Source organism: Mus caroli, unplaced genomic scaffold, assembly GCF_978045245.1.
Source record: "Mus caroli unplaced genomic scaffold, Mus_caroli_1 scaffold_9, whole genome shotgun sequence".
NCBI lineage: Eukaryota > Metazoa > Chordata > Mammalia > Rodentia > Muridae > Mus > Mus caroli.
In genome coordinates this window covers 72,468,793-72,484,810 of record NW_028227264.1, presented here as the reverse complement: position 1 = coordinate 72,484,810, position 16,018 = coordinate 72,468,793, and the positions used below count along the sequence as shown (strand labels likewise).

The 16,018-nt window shown below is 38.3% G+C and overlaps 1 protein-coding gene across 3 annotated transcripts in view; it reads right to left on the bottom strand.

Annotated features, from left to right (window-relative positions):
* Pcdh15 (protocadherin related 15) overlaps nucleotides 1–16,018 on the bottom strand; it is a 933,441-nt gene that overhangs the window by 402,246 nt on the left and 515,177 nt on the right. The window contains exons 1-2 of one of the 3 annotated variants that reach the window (XM_085842877.1): nucleotides 8,405–8,765; nucleotides 7,086–7,196 (exon numbers count right to left, since the gene is read on the bottom strand). In XM_085842877.1, coding sequence (XP_085699003.1) covers nucleotides 7,086–7,166 — 81 coding nt within the window. In that variant the 5' untranslated portion in view covers nucleotides 7,167–7,196; nucleotides 8,405–8,765. Of the gene's footprint in view, nucleotides 1–7,085; nucleotides 7,197–8,404; nucleotides 8,766–16,018 lie in introns of those variants that run through there. The other 2 variants (XM_085842878.1, XM_085842876.1) reach the window with 2 other exon arrangements.

Below are 16,018 nucleotides of genomic sequence, written 5' to 3'. Positions count from 1 at the left end.
CTTTAGGGATAGCCCCCACTCCAGTTACTGGGGGACCCACATGAAGACTGAGTTGTACATCTGCGGCATATGTGTCAGAGTCTTGGTCCAGCCTGGGTATGCTCTTTGGTTGGTGGATCAGTCTCTGAGAGCCCCCCAAGGGTCCAGGTTAGTTGATGCTGTTGGTCGTCCTGTGGAGTTCCTATCTTCTTTGGGACCCTAAAAACCCAGTCTCTTAAAAGTTATAGTTTAGAACTTTTCACTATTTTAGGGGGAAAATGACATGAAATTGTCATATGCTTTCCATTTACTTAGGATTTAACCTAGTGGAATCACCCTAGAGGCAGTGTGTATAAAGAAGTCTACTGCTGCATGAAGAATTAATTTGCAGAACCAATCTGACAATGAGTGTGATAACTTGCCCTCTGAGATGAACAGTAAGAAACAAAGCAGTGCATAACTATTAAGGGCAACAGTTGTGAACTGTGGTTACTTTTAAACACATTTAAAAACATTTGAAGCAGCTTTAAACGTAATCTTTTTAATTGGTGTGAGCTGAATTTTCCCTACGTGTGCCAGTTACACTGAAAACGTTGCAGACAGCTGACTGACTACAATTTTGTGATCATGGAGAGAGGGCATGCCATACTAAAGACCAACAGTGAAAATTATTTTTGAGATATTACTAGTTTTCTTCAAAGCAACTAATTATCAATGCCGGATTCTGACCTAAAATCTTTGGTACTGTGACATGAAACTTTTGGAATAGAATAATTTAGTGGATTATTTGTTTCCAATGACTAAACTATTAAAATGCTATCAGATACAATGTGAGATCCATGGCAGAGATTCCCTGACACAGGCTGTAATCTACCTCCTCTTCAGATCTCCCCACTGATATATTTAGTAAATGCCTTGGTTTATATCACTCTGTTGTGACTATAAAGGTCCATGCAATCTTCTGTACAGTGGAGTACATCATGAGAGAAACCTGAATGACTGCCTCTGGGTCATAGTCAGTCCCTCATCTTTGGCTCAGGATAAATTATCACCCATTCCTTTGCTACAAGAGCTGTGTTTTGTACAGTTTTGGGAATAATATAGAGTACCCATATATCCCAAATTAGCATTTTTATTGTGCTAAGATATTTGTATTGGCTGGTTTTGTGTGTCAACTTGACACAGCTGGAGTTATCACAGAGAAAGGAGCTTCAGTTGAGGAAATGCCTCCATGAGGTCCAACTGTAAGGCATTTGCTCAATTAGTGATCAAGGGTGGGAGGACCCATTGTGGGTAGTGCCATCCCTGGGCTGGTGGTCCTGGGTTCTATAAGGAAGAAAGCTGAGCAAGCCAGGGGATGCAAGCCAGTAAGTAACATCCCTCCATGGCCTCTTCATCAGCTCTTGCCTTCAAGTTCCTGCCCTGTGTGAGTGCCTGTCCTGACATTCTTTAGTGATAAACACCAACATGGAAGTGTTAGCTGAATAAACCCTTTCCTCCCCAACTTGCTTCTTGGTCATATTTTGTGCAGGAATAGAAACCCTAAGAGAATACTATATTAGTAAAAATTTTTGCTATAAAGAAACATTATGGATGGTCTTAGGGGTTTGCTCAGTTAGTCTGAACTTCATGGGCATATCTCTCTGCCTCTAGGTCTCTGACCACCTTGACTCTTATAAAAATCAGATGACATAAAGTAAAGGTCTATCTTTCCTCTTCTTAGAACACTATGTTCAGTAGCCTTCTCTGCTCCTGTAAGTCTTTTTTATAGCTCTCTAGCCTAGGCTTGCCTCCTTTCAATGGCCCAGGAGCCATTCCCTTATAAAATTATGGTTAAGGAATTTGAGTTTTCTAATCATTGTCCCTGGGAGGATTGGAATAGGACCTTCTAAAAGACTTGCAACAAACTCTAAAACTTCTTATCATCTTAAGCATAAAACAAGTTTATGTTTTCTGTGAAAAGGACGATTATTAAGTATATGTTTCTCAGCTCCTGTCCCAATCCCACAGCAAGCCAATCACTGTAGCCCTTGTGATGTAGACTTTTTGGGCATAACAATTCCTTCAATAAAGCATTCTACACCTATATAATTTTGCTTTGACAATTCATTGTTATTAATTACTATCAAAGCTTTATTCAGTTTTCCTAATGGCTACTTAATGTACTCCCCACTGCCCAATATGTCCACCAGGATACTCTACATTTAGTAATAATGTCTCTCAATAGGTTCTTAGGTTTCTGTTGGTTTCAGCAGTGTTCTGTACTAGGGTCATATATTTTTCACAATGTCTTTAAATTTAGGTTATGAGAATTGGGAAGGAAAAGTGCAGAGGTAAAATCATGTTTTCATCATAATATGCCACTGTTGTATTCATTAACACTGTTGTATTCATTGCATAGCAAAGGCTGTATTTATAAGGTATACTTCTAACATAATGAGTAGAAAATGACTAGAAATTTCCTCATCCCATGTGAGAGCGCTAACCTTTGACACTATTAATGAATCTCTTCTATGCTTACAGACAGGAACCAAGCATAACTGTCACCTAAGAGGCTTCATCCAGCAGCAGATGGAAACAGATGCAGAGACCCACAGTCAAACATCAGGCAGAGCTCAGGGAACCTTGTGGAAAGGTGGGTAATAGAGTTGAGCAAGTCAGAGAAGTCAAGCAGATTATAAGACGATTCACAGAGTCAACTAACCTGGGACCTTGAAGGCTCACAGAGCTTAGGCCATCCACCAGGAAGCAGGCAGGAGCTGGACATATACTCCCAATACATTTGTATAAGATGTGCATCTTGGTCTTCATGTGGGTATCCTAATAAGTGAAGTGGGGTCTGTCTTTGTCTCTGTTCCCTGCCTTTAGATCCCCTTCTCCCCATCTGGACTGCCTGGTTCAGTGGGAGAGGATGCACCTAGTCTTCCTGGGAGTAGATTCACCAGTGTTGGGTAGTACCCAATGGGGCTCAGCTTTCTCTGAGGTGAAGGAGAGAGGGCAAAGTGGGGAAGGATTTGCAAGGGCAAAACTACGAAAAGAGGGGAAAGTAAGGATGTGATCAAGGTGTAAAGTGAATTAAAAAATAAATAATTATTGAAAAAAATTAAAAATTCTAATGACATTAGAGTTTATCTAAATAATATTTGTCAGGGACACACAAGGAAGAAGCACTGGATGGATCAGTTTTTCCTTAGGTATTGGCTAGGATCATGATTAGTATCATCTCTTTGTGATCTATCCTGGACAGCCACTTCTGTGTGTCATTCCTCAATCAAAATCTGGCCAGATGGCAGGAGTAATGGAGAAAAGCAACATTGTAAACTGCTAGTGATATAAACAAACAATTCTCTGCCTCTGCATATGTTTTTATCTGATTTCAGTAAGTTTGTTTTCTCAATGTGAGGAGACCATACAACAGAAGACAGTAGCTAAATAGAATTCTTTCATAACCTGTCCTAATTTACACTCTTGGCTTCTCTGTTCTTTCTCAGAAGAAAGATGCTTTCAAATTTTATTTTTGAAAAGTGGGATATTTCATTACTTTGGAAAACTGTAATTACTATTGACAGAGATAGCACTTGAAAGCAATTTCTGAGTTGACTCACTACTCTCTATACAGAATCATGTGTCATTCAAATTTTCAGGAGACAGTTCTCATCATAGTGAAGCTTTGTAAGGAGCCATCAAGGATAATGCCTATCACAGCATGGATGCCAGCACTGTAGGAGAAGAGAGTTCACACAGTAGGAACTAGGGATTTCCAGTCCATATAAAGACAAATGGAAGGCAGTGTGAATACACAGCAAGAAAACAGACATCTGGGATCAAGAAAGAGAACTTCCCTAACCCCCGTAACAAACCCTGGCCAGTTTTAATCTAGAGTTTTAGACTCCAAACTACTGATAAAATACATCTCTGTTGCATAAGATGACCATACTATAAGGTTTGCTATTTAAGCCAAGAAGGCTAATGTAATTGATTAACTTATATTTCCTCAACTTGCATTGTGATTTCATATATTATATATACTTCCTAACACTACTCATTTGTTAACATGAACATGATTCAGAAAAGTGGGCTTTTCTTGAGAGTGATAGAATCTATCAGACATAGGCTGGGCTATAGCTCTGGGAACTAAGATGCAGGAAAATCATATGAGGCCAAAGCCACAATGGACCTGTGGTCTCTGGGTTCTTGTCCCATGAATTCAAAGAATGAAATTCAGGGACCAAAAGAGGACCCTTAGGAGGAAAACTTCCTTAAGGAATTATAGGTCAGAGCTTAAGAGAAAGACAGCAGAGCTCCCGCTAGCCAAAGTGAGTCCCCAGAAATGGGAAACTACCTTGGGAGAGTTTTATGGGACTTGAGGCAGAAGTTTGGATACAATGGGACGTGGAGAAGTGGGTGAGATGGTTCATTCAGGTGCCCTTCCATGAGATATCCCAGTGAGTCTCAATTTCCATCATGTCTTCACATGGAGTTAGTGGTAGATGTGCTATTTAGGGAAAGGTCTGTAATAAATCAGGTCTCCCATATAGCACATCTAGCCTTTGGCCATGACAGAACTTTTGACAGGACCAAGGACCTTTCTGACTGCTAATAAAGGACCAGGGTCACAACTGTTTGATTTTTGTATTCCTACCCTAAAACTGACCTAGATTACCCTGAAGGAGGATCAGTTTGTTTTTTTTTTCCTAATAAAATTGCTTTTCTAAAAAATAATGAGTCATTTAACAATTTTTAGGTTTAGCCAAATGTTAGTAAATGTAGGTATTATAATTTATCATTAGCTAACACTGGAAAAATACTTAAAATATGTGCATGTATCTCCAAGACACAGATATACACCAAAGACAAAATCTTATAAACTAACAATGAGCAGAATGAAAAAGGAGACAAAAATCAAGCAATGAGAAAGATGTTGTGCCTTAAATGAGAACTGGGCTCATATTTCCAAACTCCTGTCTGGGGACCAGGTCCACACATCCTCTGGAAACTTCATGCTATGCAGAAAACAGAACTTTCCCTAGCCTTTATAGTCTCATTGCCTTCCTCTTTGCAGAGAGCTACCAAGTTTTCATGCCCTTTAGCACTAACTCAAACTCAGGGAGAAGCAAAACAAACAAGAAAAGTTCATCATGACTACTGACCAGAGAGGGACCGATGTGAATGGACTTCTCTGTGAATGGACTTTCTGTTAGTGCTCCTGGGGGACCACACAGAGAAGCTTAGCATCTTATGTGTCTTAAGCATCTTATGTGTCTTATGCATCTTATGTATCTAATATATCTTATGTATCTTACCTATGTATCTAATATGTATCTAATTCATCTTACACATAATATGAGTCATATATCTAATGCATCTTATGTATCTTAATGTAACTTACGTATACAGGGTTCAATACTAATTCATCACAAACGCTCAGTATGACATGGTTGTATGATGCCTCCCAAACATAATGCAACTCAATTTCTGAATAAAATTATTACCAACTGTCATGATGAAAAACTAACTTTGATTTTCCAAAACAAGGTACCTAGTACAATCTCAAAGAGAATTACCTTTGACAAGATGCTCACATATAACTCATTAGCATGTCTATTTAACTTGTAATTTTAAGGAATAGAACATGTTCCATATTAGGTAATAAATGATACTTTAATTTCTCCATTCCATGGAAAAATATTTCTTGTGATTTTAATTCATTGGGCTTCTTTAATCGAGCCTGTGAAAATGTTACCTTTTAGCATTTTGTACCTATGCTCTCTTTAGCAGTATATTGAATAAATAATGGTTCAAAAAATAAATTAGGTGGATCCAGGGAAAATGAGCCTATCAAATATCATGAAACTATATGAACTTCATTTAAATACATTTAAGGCAGAAATGCTTATTTTATTTTTGAGGCTGTCACAAGATCTTTGGAATAAATGTTTAGCATTTAAATATTCACTATTAAAGTAGCTCAGGAAATATCTGGATGCACCTAACAGACCCACTTACAGAAACATATATTAAATACTATGTTGTTATTATCAGGTGTTTACAGTAGCAGAAAGTACAACATAGCTAAAGTGGCCCCGAGACTTTGCCCCAATCAGTTCCCTGCAACCACAGTGGAACCCATGGATGCTTCTAACCAAGCAAGGATGAAGCAGTCCTGAGTGAGACATTAAAATCAAGCCCAGGGTTAACCCAAAAATGTAAACCGCAGCAACATTGCCTTAGTTTAAAGCATTTTAAAACTGGGGCCTATAATTTTTCTAAAGGTATGTTACTTGACATAGTCAGCAATTGTTAAGTTTTACTCATATCAATACTTGGAAATATATTGTATTATAGTTTGATGTGAACGCATATTATTCTGAAGACAAACCATAAATACTTCTTTCTTTTAACCATTTACCTATGATCCTCCTATTTTTGCCATAAAATGTTCTAGAAACTAGAGACACAAAACCAGTGGGGTTTACATTAGTGCACCCTGGACATACAACCAGGAAACAGAAGCTAGAGCAGTCACAGAGTGGCTTTAAATATCCACGAAATGAAGACCCTTTATGTCTATCCTCTGATGTGTGGTTGCTGGGGGTAGGGGATGTGTGGTAACTGAAGTGCAGACGTTTGAGAGCTGGCTGGCACAGCTGCTCAGATCCAAACACTCCTAACCATTGATACTGCCTTCCAGTCCTACTCTCAGATTACCACTCTAAACTTCTGAAGTCAGATCCAGAAAAAAAAAAAACAAAAAAAAAACAACAAAAAAAAAAACAACACATTTTTAACCTGCTTCAAGGTGATGTCACTGTAGCTATTTTGTAGATAGTCCTTGAAGGAATATCTCAGTGTGGTAGAGATCAGTATTTGGGTTGTAGTTAGGATGTTAGAGGGTGATTTTGATGGTGAAGAAGAACAGAGCAAATCGAAGCAATACCCAAATTCCCTTCCTCCATCTGTATATAGAATATATCCACCAAGGGCAAGAAAGCCCAAACCCAATCTCACAAAGCTAAGACCTCAAAAGACTCAAAGCCACACCTGTACAAAGTTGCACTTTGTTATATTAGCTCCAGAACAGAAGGTAAGAGAAGGCAAAAACTCACATTGGCTTGGATGATGACATAGTAGCGAGTCTTATCCTCATAGTTGAGTCTTTTCCTCAGTACCACATTGCCAGTCAACATGAGTGGAATTTCAAAGGTGTCATTGGATGTCTGCAAGTGATAAGTAGACACAAGTCAGGCCAGGTGCATATGTGAACAGTGTATCTTGATACTATGGTTCATACTTCTGCAACATTGTTGCTAGTAGCTTATGGTTTGAGAATAAAGCAAAAGAATTAACTTCAGGCTGGACACTCTGATCAGTGAGTTTCACCAGAGTCATCTGAAAGTGATGTTTTTTTTAAATAGTTTTTTTTTCATGTATTTTTAGTTATGTTCACTCATAGTCTTACACTGGTTATTAACCAAGTATATGTGTAGGAAGAAAACCTTACCTTATTATCACATCATCTTTACCATTTGGCTTGACACAAAAGAGTTCAAATATTTCCAATCTATAATTTCTTCTGAATTTCACCTTTCAACACCAGCATTTATACTATACTCTAAGCATGTTTTCTTACTTAAAAGAAAGGGTGTATTGATCTTTTAATCTTTCCTTCTTTTTAAAAGATTATTTATGTATTTATATTTATTTATGCATATGAATACTCTATCTGCACATACAAGTGCATGCCAGAAGAGGACAGAAAACAACATTAAAGATAGTTGTGAGCCACCTTATAGCTTCTGAATTTGAACTCAGAACCTTCTGAAGAACAGCCAGTGTTCTTAACCACTGAGTCATCTCTCTAGGCTGAAAGGGTGTATTATTATAAACTAGTATGGGAGCCAGGGAGATGACTTGGCAGGTAAATGCTTGTAGCCACGCCTGGGGAGCAGAGATGGGTTACCTGAAGTCATATGATCCACGTGATGGAAGAAGAAAACTGATTTCCTCAAAGCACCCATTTCCTTCCACACATGTGCCATGGCATATGGCATGTGGATGTATATGCATGTGTGTGTGTGTGTGCACTGACACAATATAATGAAAAAGTTTCAAAGAAAAAGATTAAGAAGATGACTCAGAGGCTAAGGGTCCTGTTGCCCAGTGAAGCCTTGGGACCTAAGTTTGATCCCTGGAACCCACATGCTGGAAAGAGAGAACAGAGTCCCTTAGCCTGTCTTCTGGCTCACATGCACACATATGAAAAATAGAAAACAAACAAAATTCAAAAACCACAACAAAAGTTAAAACATGTAGTTATAAAACAATTGATATAAAACAATCCAGGATGTGGGTTAATGTGTTAGAGTTTGCAACTTCTGCCTATGCACTGAGCTTCTCCTAGAATCATACAAGGAGAAGGGACAACCTCTGAGAAAGCTCCTGAATCTCTGCCCTGCTAGCCCGCAGAGTTAAGTGCATTCAAGTCCTAGGAGAGGAGAACTTAACAGGTCGTAGTCTTAGCCTTCAGGCTTGTGTGGCTCTTGTTTTCTTGTCACCATGGAGAAGGATCAACTCTTGCCTCGGGAACTGCATCAGATTCTTCTATTTCCACCTCTGCCACCGATTCTCGGGGGCTTCTTTTGTGACTCAGTGTTGAGCACTTTCTTTCATATACAAGCTTCTGCAGGGTCAGTGAGCTTCCCAGGACTCCAGAAACCCACAAGACATTTAAAGACTAACTAGCTTGCCCAGAGTCGTAAATATTTAGTAGGAAAGGAGACACATTCATCATGTAGCCACTGCAGGTTGGGAATCCAGCTCCAGCGTTTCCAGCTTTCCTTAGTTCCCACCCATGATGCTTTGGGGGACTTTTCAGAGATACAGCTGTGCCAGGCAGTCAAGCTCCTATAAATATCCCTTACCTATTCACCCAATAGATTCACCAAGTGGGGCTAAATAAAGTCATTTGTTCGCATGTCATTGGCCTGTTATTGCTGACTATAAATAGATTCCTCTGGGCAGGTCACATGTGAGCAAGGGAAGGGTTGGATCAATGATAGAATATTTTAAAAGAAAGGAAGGGGAGAAAGAGGATAAGGGCCATTAGGAGAAAGAACAGGAGGAAGGAGGCAGGAAAGACGATTTCCCACCTCAGCTCAGCATAGACGCTTTCATAATTTACCGCTGCATGACCTAATCTAAGTGTCTAAGTTATGATGGGGAATGTCTTACTGATATTGCAGTTTATGCTGGAAACATATTAATGTGCTAGTATAAGGTTTCTTCGCTTCAATGACTCATTAGCTAGAGAAACTGATTTTTCCTTAGTAAATACATGCTTGCACACACAGACACACACATGCATATACATATGCTGCATACACATGTAAACATACACACATATACACATATATATAGTGCATACACATGTACACACATAAACATATACACATATGTAACTACACACATATATAATACATTCACACCCACACACATACACATATACATAAACATATACACACATATATACATACACTTGCACAATACATACACACAGTTATACATACACTCATATACACATATACTCACATATACATATATACATATAAATATATACACACATATACACATACAATCATACTACACACATACACACACACACACACACACACACACATTGTCAGATGCTTGACCTAAAGCCTCCTCATCCCAGATTTCAAAGTGAGCTTAGCTGTTCTCAGTATTTGTGCTTAAGGGGAGGTGATGCCTGTAACTAGGATAAGTCTTGGTTGATTCAACCCAACTGTGGTAATGACATTTCTTTTTAATCAATGATTTTTAGTTTTACATGACATCCAATCCTGGGCAATGCAGAAGGAATTCACTTACTTAGAAAATGAATGACAAGAAAACAAATTCCATCTCCTGGTTTCAGATGTTCACATAAATGAGACCTGTCCCTCCATAGTCAATTAGTGATCATTATTGAAACTATTTAGAAGTAGCTAACTTATTGACAAATTCAGAGGGAGAAATGCAAAGATCCCAGATGTTCTCTGTGAGGTTTTAGACATATCCAGATGGTTGCTGCTCCTTCCCCGTTTGAGAGATGATAAATCATGTTTTGGGTGGGACAACTTAAATTTTGCTGTCTAACTTTCATGACTGGAAGCCGTGTGTCCCTTGCTGATTTCTGTCTCTGTGTGCACACTGTGGTCTGTGTGATTTCCATGTGGACTGTGACTTCTTTCACTTGCTGTCTGCTGCTGTTCTTCATAAATTGTCTAAGCTGTATATGCCTTGCTTCTCTGCATACTTAAATTTCTGATCCCCTACTCTGGAACCTTTGTCGTCGACTTTCAGATGAAGATGTTGCTGTGATGTTACATGATTTTCCTTTTCCCTACAAAACCCTCACACATTCCTCAAGTTCTGTGGCTGAGGTAGTGACTTTTCTCTTTCCATTTCTATCAACACGACCTAATCATACCTGCAGTCTTCTCCTGTATTGTTATTAACAGTTGTCATTAAACGTTTGCAGCAGTATTACACACGATGAAGTTAGTAGCCACATTATTGCCATTAAAAGTTCTTTTTGATTGAATTTAATTCCTATCAATGCATCTAAAGCTATCACATATATGAGATTTTTGCTTTTTGTTTGTCATATAAATACTTCTGTTTCAAAAAACAAAGGGAACATGAATGCTTTGTAATCATGCTACTTCTAAATGGCTGGAGAATGTCTATAATGATGTTATTGTTTAATTAAACAAGTAGTTTTTGAATATCTATTTGTTTTCTAAAAGTCAGAATTCTAATAAAAATTTTTAGAAACAAAATATAGACTGTACATTTGGAATATTCTTTCTGTTTCATCCTTCCATTTAGAAGTATATTTGTCTAAAGCAACTTTAAATAAATACTTTAATCAGGACTAGATTTTGTAAGCAAGCACTGTGTTATTGTGTTATAAATGGGCCATGAGGGAACTGGGCACATTTACACTCAGTTTACAGTGCCTGAGAAAGGCCAAATTGGACTTCAGACTTCAGTTTCTGGAATTCACCATCCTGAGCATCACGGAACTTTGATGACTCAATCAATTCTGACACACATGGTTAAGAATTTACATGAGAAACAGTGACAGGAGTCAGTCAGCACTTGTCTGTATACTGATTATTTGATCAGAGGTTTGGTCCACAAACAAAGGATGAGGGAAACTGAGAAACACCCAATCCAAAACAGGATTACCTTTGTGAGGCAAAGCCATTGCCTCTCTCACAGCTTTGGAGACTTCTTTGTAAACCCAGAGCATTGCTTTTTTAGTGTTGGAAACTTCAATGTTTAGTTCCCACAATATATTAAAAAAGGAAATCCTGCTGAAAATAAAATCTATGGATATCCACTTTCTCAAAACATCTGTCCAGCATTCAGAGGGGTTCATTCACAATTCCCTGACATTTCAGTAACTTGACAGTTATCAGACCAGAGGTTATCCTCCATTTCAGACAGGTTAAGTAAACATGGTACCACATTAGGAAGACACCAAAGACTGCAGGCAGGGAAGATAGAATTCCCAGCCCAAGTATGCATACCCCTGACAGAAGGAATGGAGGGAGGGGGGAGGGAGGGAGTGAGGGAGGGAGAGAGAGAGAGAGAGAGAGAGAGAGAGAGAGAGAGAGAGAGAGAATGTCTGCTATTCCAGAAACTGTTCCCAGTGATGACCCTTTGAACACAGATACCATAGTTGCTGAACTGAGGTCTCCATACAGAATGCTCTGGAGCAGGAGTTACCTAGGCTTCCTCTGTTCCCTGCTGAGAGCTCTGACCACTATACATATAAATAGATTGTGTGTAGTTCTCATACCTGTGTACCACTTAGAAATATCATTTGTTATCTCCCCATTTGTATTTGTGTTTGAGAAATAAAGATGAGAAGCCTGTATAAAGACAGGGACACAAACATGCTCTTAGGCCCCCTTGTGGTCCAAGAGCAGCTGAGCACAGGTGTGTCTTGTAGGGACAGTAATTGAAGGGCTTTGAAGGCAGGTAATACTCTCCCTCTCAAAAGCTTTTTCTTACAAATCTTAGGAATGCTTTAAAGGCTCTTCCATACTTCAAACTCACCCCTTTCTTTCTTCTCCTCCCTACATATCCATATGACTCTCCCCATTTTCTCCATTTGCCCATGTTGGGGTAGCTAACTTTATAGTCTAGTCCCAGTGAATGCTATCAACCATTTCCTATTCAATCTTTGGTCAGTCTTTCTCTCATCCCTTACTAAGACTGGCTACTCTGCCTTCAGCTATTTTCAATCTCTAGGCTTGGGTCATGGTTGAGAATTTTCCCTAAAGAAATTACCCAAGCAAAAAAGAAAAGGGCTTAGCAAGATTGGACAACCTTTGTCTACTCAAAAGGGACTGACTTGAATTTGAGCAGGCAATAAAATCTTCCCCTTTATAGGAAGAATGAACACCAATCAGAATATAGTGTTTCATAAAAATATATACCTAAACATACAATAGCAGCAATTGTATGCTGTTGGAAGCCAACAGATGTCTAGTGGATTTAAGGGCCATACAGTAGGAGGTAAACCATGCCTTATACTAGAAACTAACCAACTAGGCTAGTGAGGTCCTGGCTATTAGAGAACTTTTATTCGACCTTCATAATTTCTAATTGTATTCTAAATATCCATACTAAAACTCACAGATAGCTGCAGGAGGAAAGGCAATGGAATAAATCATTTGATAAAGAGTATCAAAAGTTATAAAAAAGAATGTATATAAGGAAACAGAAAAGAGTTTAAAAATTCTTAAATGGCAAAATAGAAATAAAAATAAAAATAAATAACCAAAAAAAAAGATGTTGACTAGGATTTTGGTTTCCTTGGAAGAAGGTTATTCTGCTTCAGGTCTCCATATCAGGATTAACCTCACTAGTACTGTGACTGCCATCTTGGAGGAGCCTGAGCTGAAGGGTCAGGTAAGTGGAGTAGAGGTACTGAAAGACAGACAGACACAAAGAGAAAAATCAAAATGTAATGTTTAAGGCCATTGTGTGTGTGACTATCTATTATTATATGAAAAGAGCATGATGTTACTCACACTTGTCTAAGGATTGGTGATTACAGCCATTCTAGTCATTGATAAACATTTACATTAGTTCAATAATGAACATAATAACTCTACCATCACACTGGATCCTTACTTTACTGACTGCTGGGGACATAATGACATGCTGGTACCCTCGTATGCAATCTTCTTCTACTCAAAGCATTATCATCCTTACTCTTTTATAGAAAGTGGTGAATAAGCATCTCAGAGTCCAATATCTTTAGCAAGTTTAATTCTAAAAGAAGACACAGTCCAGAGAAGCTTTGAAAATTCAAGGTGTTTAGCTACAATAATAGTTGTGGCACAGTAGCTCACAGCAAGTCAGTGCAGGTCTACAATGGATTTAGATAGGTTGAAAGGATGCTGAACTGCTCTGTGTTGTTCAGATTTTAAGAGAAGCAGTCATTGCTGCTATTTTACTATTTTTAAAAGGAATACCAGGTGGTCCAAAAGAAAACCCAAAGAGAAATACTCATTTACTAAAATCATAACTTCGGTGCAACTCAATCTACATTGAATACACACATTGTGTGGTTCATATAGTACTGCTTATTTGATTTTCCCTTTAAAAGGGGCTCACATCCTCTCAGTTATGGGAGGTTGCTATGGATTCCATCCTGAGCACAGTGAGTCTGATGCTGTACAGACATTCTTGGTTCCACTTGTGTTATTTGAACTCCAACTGCAAGCTTTCTTTTGAGTACAGATCCTTATCCCATTCAGTGTTTGCCTTTCTTAGTTGATTTGAATACATCTCTATTAACTTGGGAGAGAAACAAAGCTGTAATAGTCAAAAGGAGAGAGAGAGAGAGAGAGAGAGAGAGAGAGAGAGAGAGAGAGAGAGAGAGAGAGAGAAGAGAGAGAGAGAGAGAGAAGGGTTTTCTATATTTTGCAATTATCTTATGAAAGGCTGATACCAGAATTTCATGGAGACACATCAAGTCTGATAGAGATCCTGGTATCTCTGCAAACTGTAACATGAAGGTTTAGATCTCAAGACCTCAAAATCTGATGAAGGTGAGGAAGAATATACTGGAAAGAAGCTAGGAAGAGGATAAAGTTCAAGTTGACGCTAAGCTATGTTTACATATAGCTCTCTACCTGCAAATCAATTAAGAAAAGTGCACACTGAATGGGATTAGGAGCTATGCTTAAAAGAAAACTTGCAGGTGGAGTTCAAATAACACGAGGCATATCAAGAGTGTCTGTACAGCATCACACTCATGGTGCACAGGGTAGACTCCATAGCAACCTGACATGACTGAGAAGATGGGAGCATTTTAAGGGGGAGAATCAAATAAGCTGTATTGTATTTACCACACAAAGTATGTATTCAATTATCTAAACTGCCTGTTATGGAAATCCCAGTGCTAAATGCATAAAATGCATACAACAAATAAAAAAAATAGAAAATCTTTCTTTGTATAGTCTGAAAAGAAGTTAAGACCTGTGAAATATAGAACATTTATACCGAAAGAGTACAATACTTGGATTGTTTATAAGTATAAAAACGGATCATAGAAAAGGTTTAACAACAAAGTGGAATTGCCTGAAAATATAGTAGCCTTGAACGCAGATCAATAGATGATATGCAGTTTGTAGACAAGAGATGAAAGTACACTGTAAGTGGATGATCAGAGCCCACGAAGCCATGGAAAAACATCAAAATGCCAGACTTTCCTATAACTAGAACCTGAGAGGAGGAAGAGCCACAGGGACATCAGAGGAACTGGTGTGTTAAATAGACAATGGCTGATTTAATTTAGGGATGATATACATCCATTATAAACAATGGTCCTAAAAGAAGTTAACTCTAAAGAAAGGAACACTTGATATGCAAATTCTATGTCATTAAGCATGTAAATTAATGGAATAAACTCCCCAGTAATTAAACGAAAAAAAGAAAAAGTATATATATAGAAAAATGACATAGCACAGGCTGCAAACACAACTAAATATGTGCCCACTTCTCTTATCAGAAGTGCCAATTAAATTGATTAAATGATTGTATGATTCAATGACTTGTGTTACTCCATTACCCAGTGCTGATCTACAGGTTGGAGAAGCTTATATGAGTCGGGAAGTGATGGAATCCAGGCACATAGTAGGTACACACTTAGTACCTCAGGGGTTCGAGTGGTTATAGTCCAACATCAGAAGATTACTGTCATATTGAAACTCACACATTTCTCAAGAAGGCAGAGGAAAACCTATTTTTATGTGAAATTTCATAATATTTCCACATTTGCTCCAAATTGCTTAAGTAGCTGTGTGGGCAAATCTACAAGTGTGTGTGTGTGTGTGTGTGTGTGTCTGTGTGTGTGCTCGAGTGCACTCGTGTGTGTAATTAGGTTCCATTTCACAAATAACTGACTAAAGGATTAAACATCTGATTTGAGGCATCACATGAATGAAGATAGGACAATCTGTAACTTTTATCCTGTGCTGTTTAGTATGAGATTAATTTGAAATTATAGTTGTCTTGTCATTTAGTAATAAACAGAACATTATGATGAAATTTATTAATCACTAGAGGATTCATGGCAACAGACAATCAGCAACCGGGCTGGCGAGATGGCTCAGTGGTTAAGAGTGCCGACTGCTCTTCCGAAGGTCCCGAGTTCAAATCCCAGCAACCACATGGTGGCTCACAACCATCCGTAATGAAATCTGATGCCCTCTTCTGGAGTGTCTGAAGACAGCTACAGTATACTTACATATAATAAATAAATAAATCTTTAAAAAAAAAAAAAAAGAAAATCAGCAATCACCAGGTACCTCTGCTGTAGCTCTCAACATCAGAATACAACTGGAACTGAAGTCAATGCTAAATCTCAACGATGACTAAAGGTTAGTTGCCTACAATAAACTCTGGGGATTATTCAGTGAATAAAATGCTTGCCTAAAGGTGACTAAAGGTT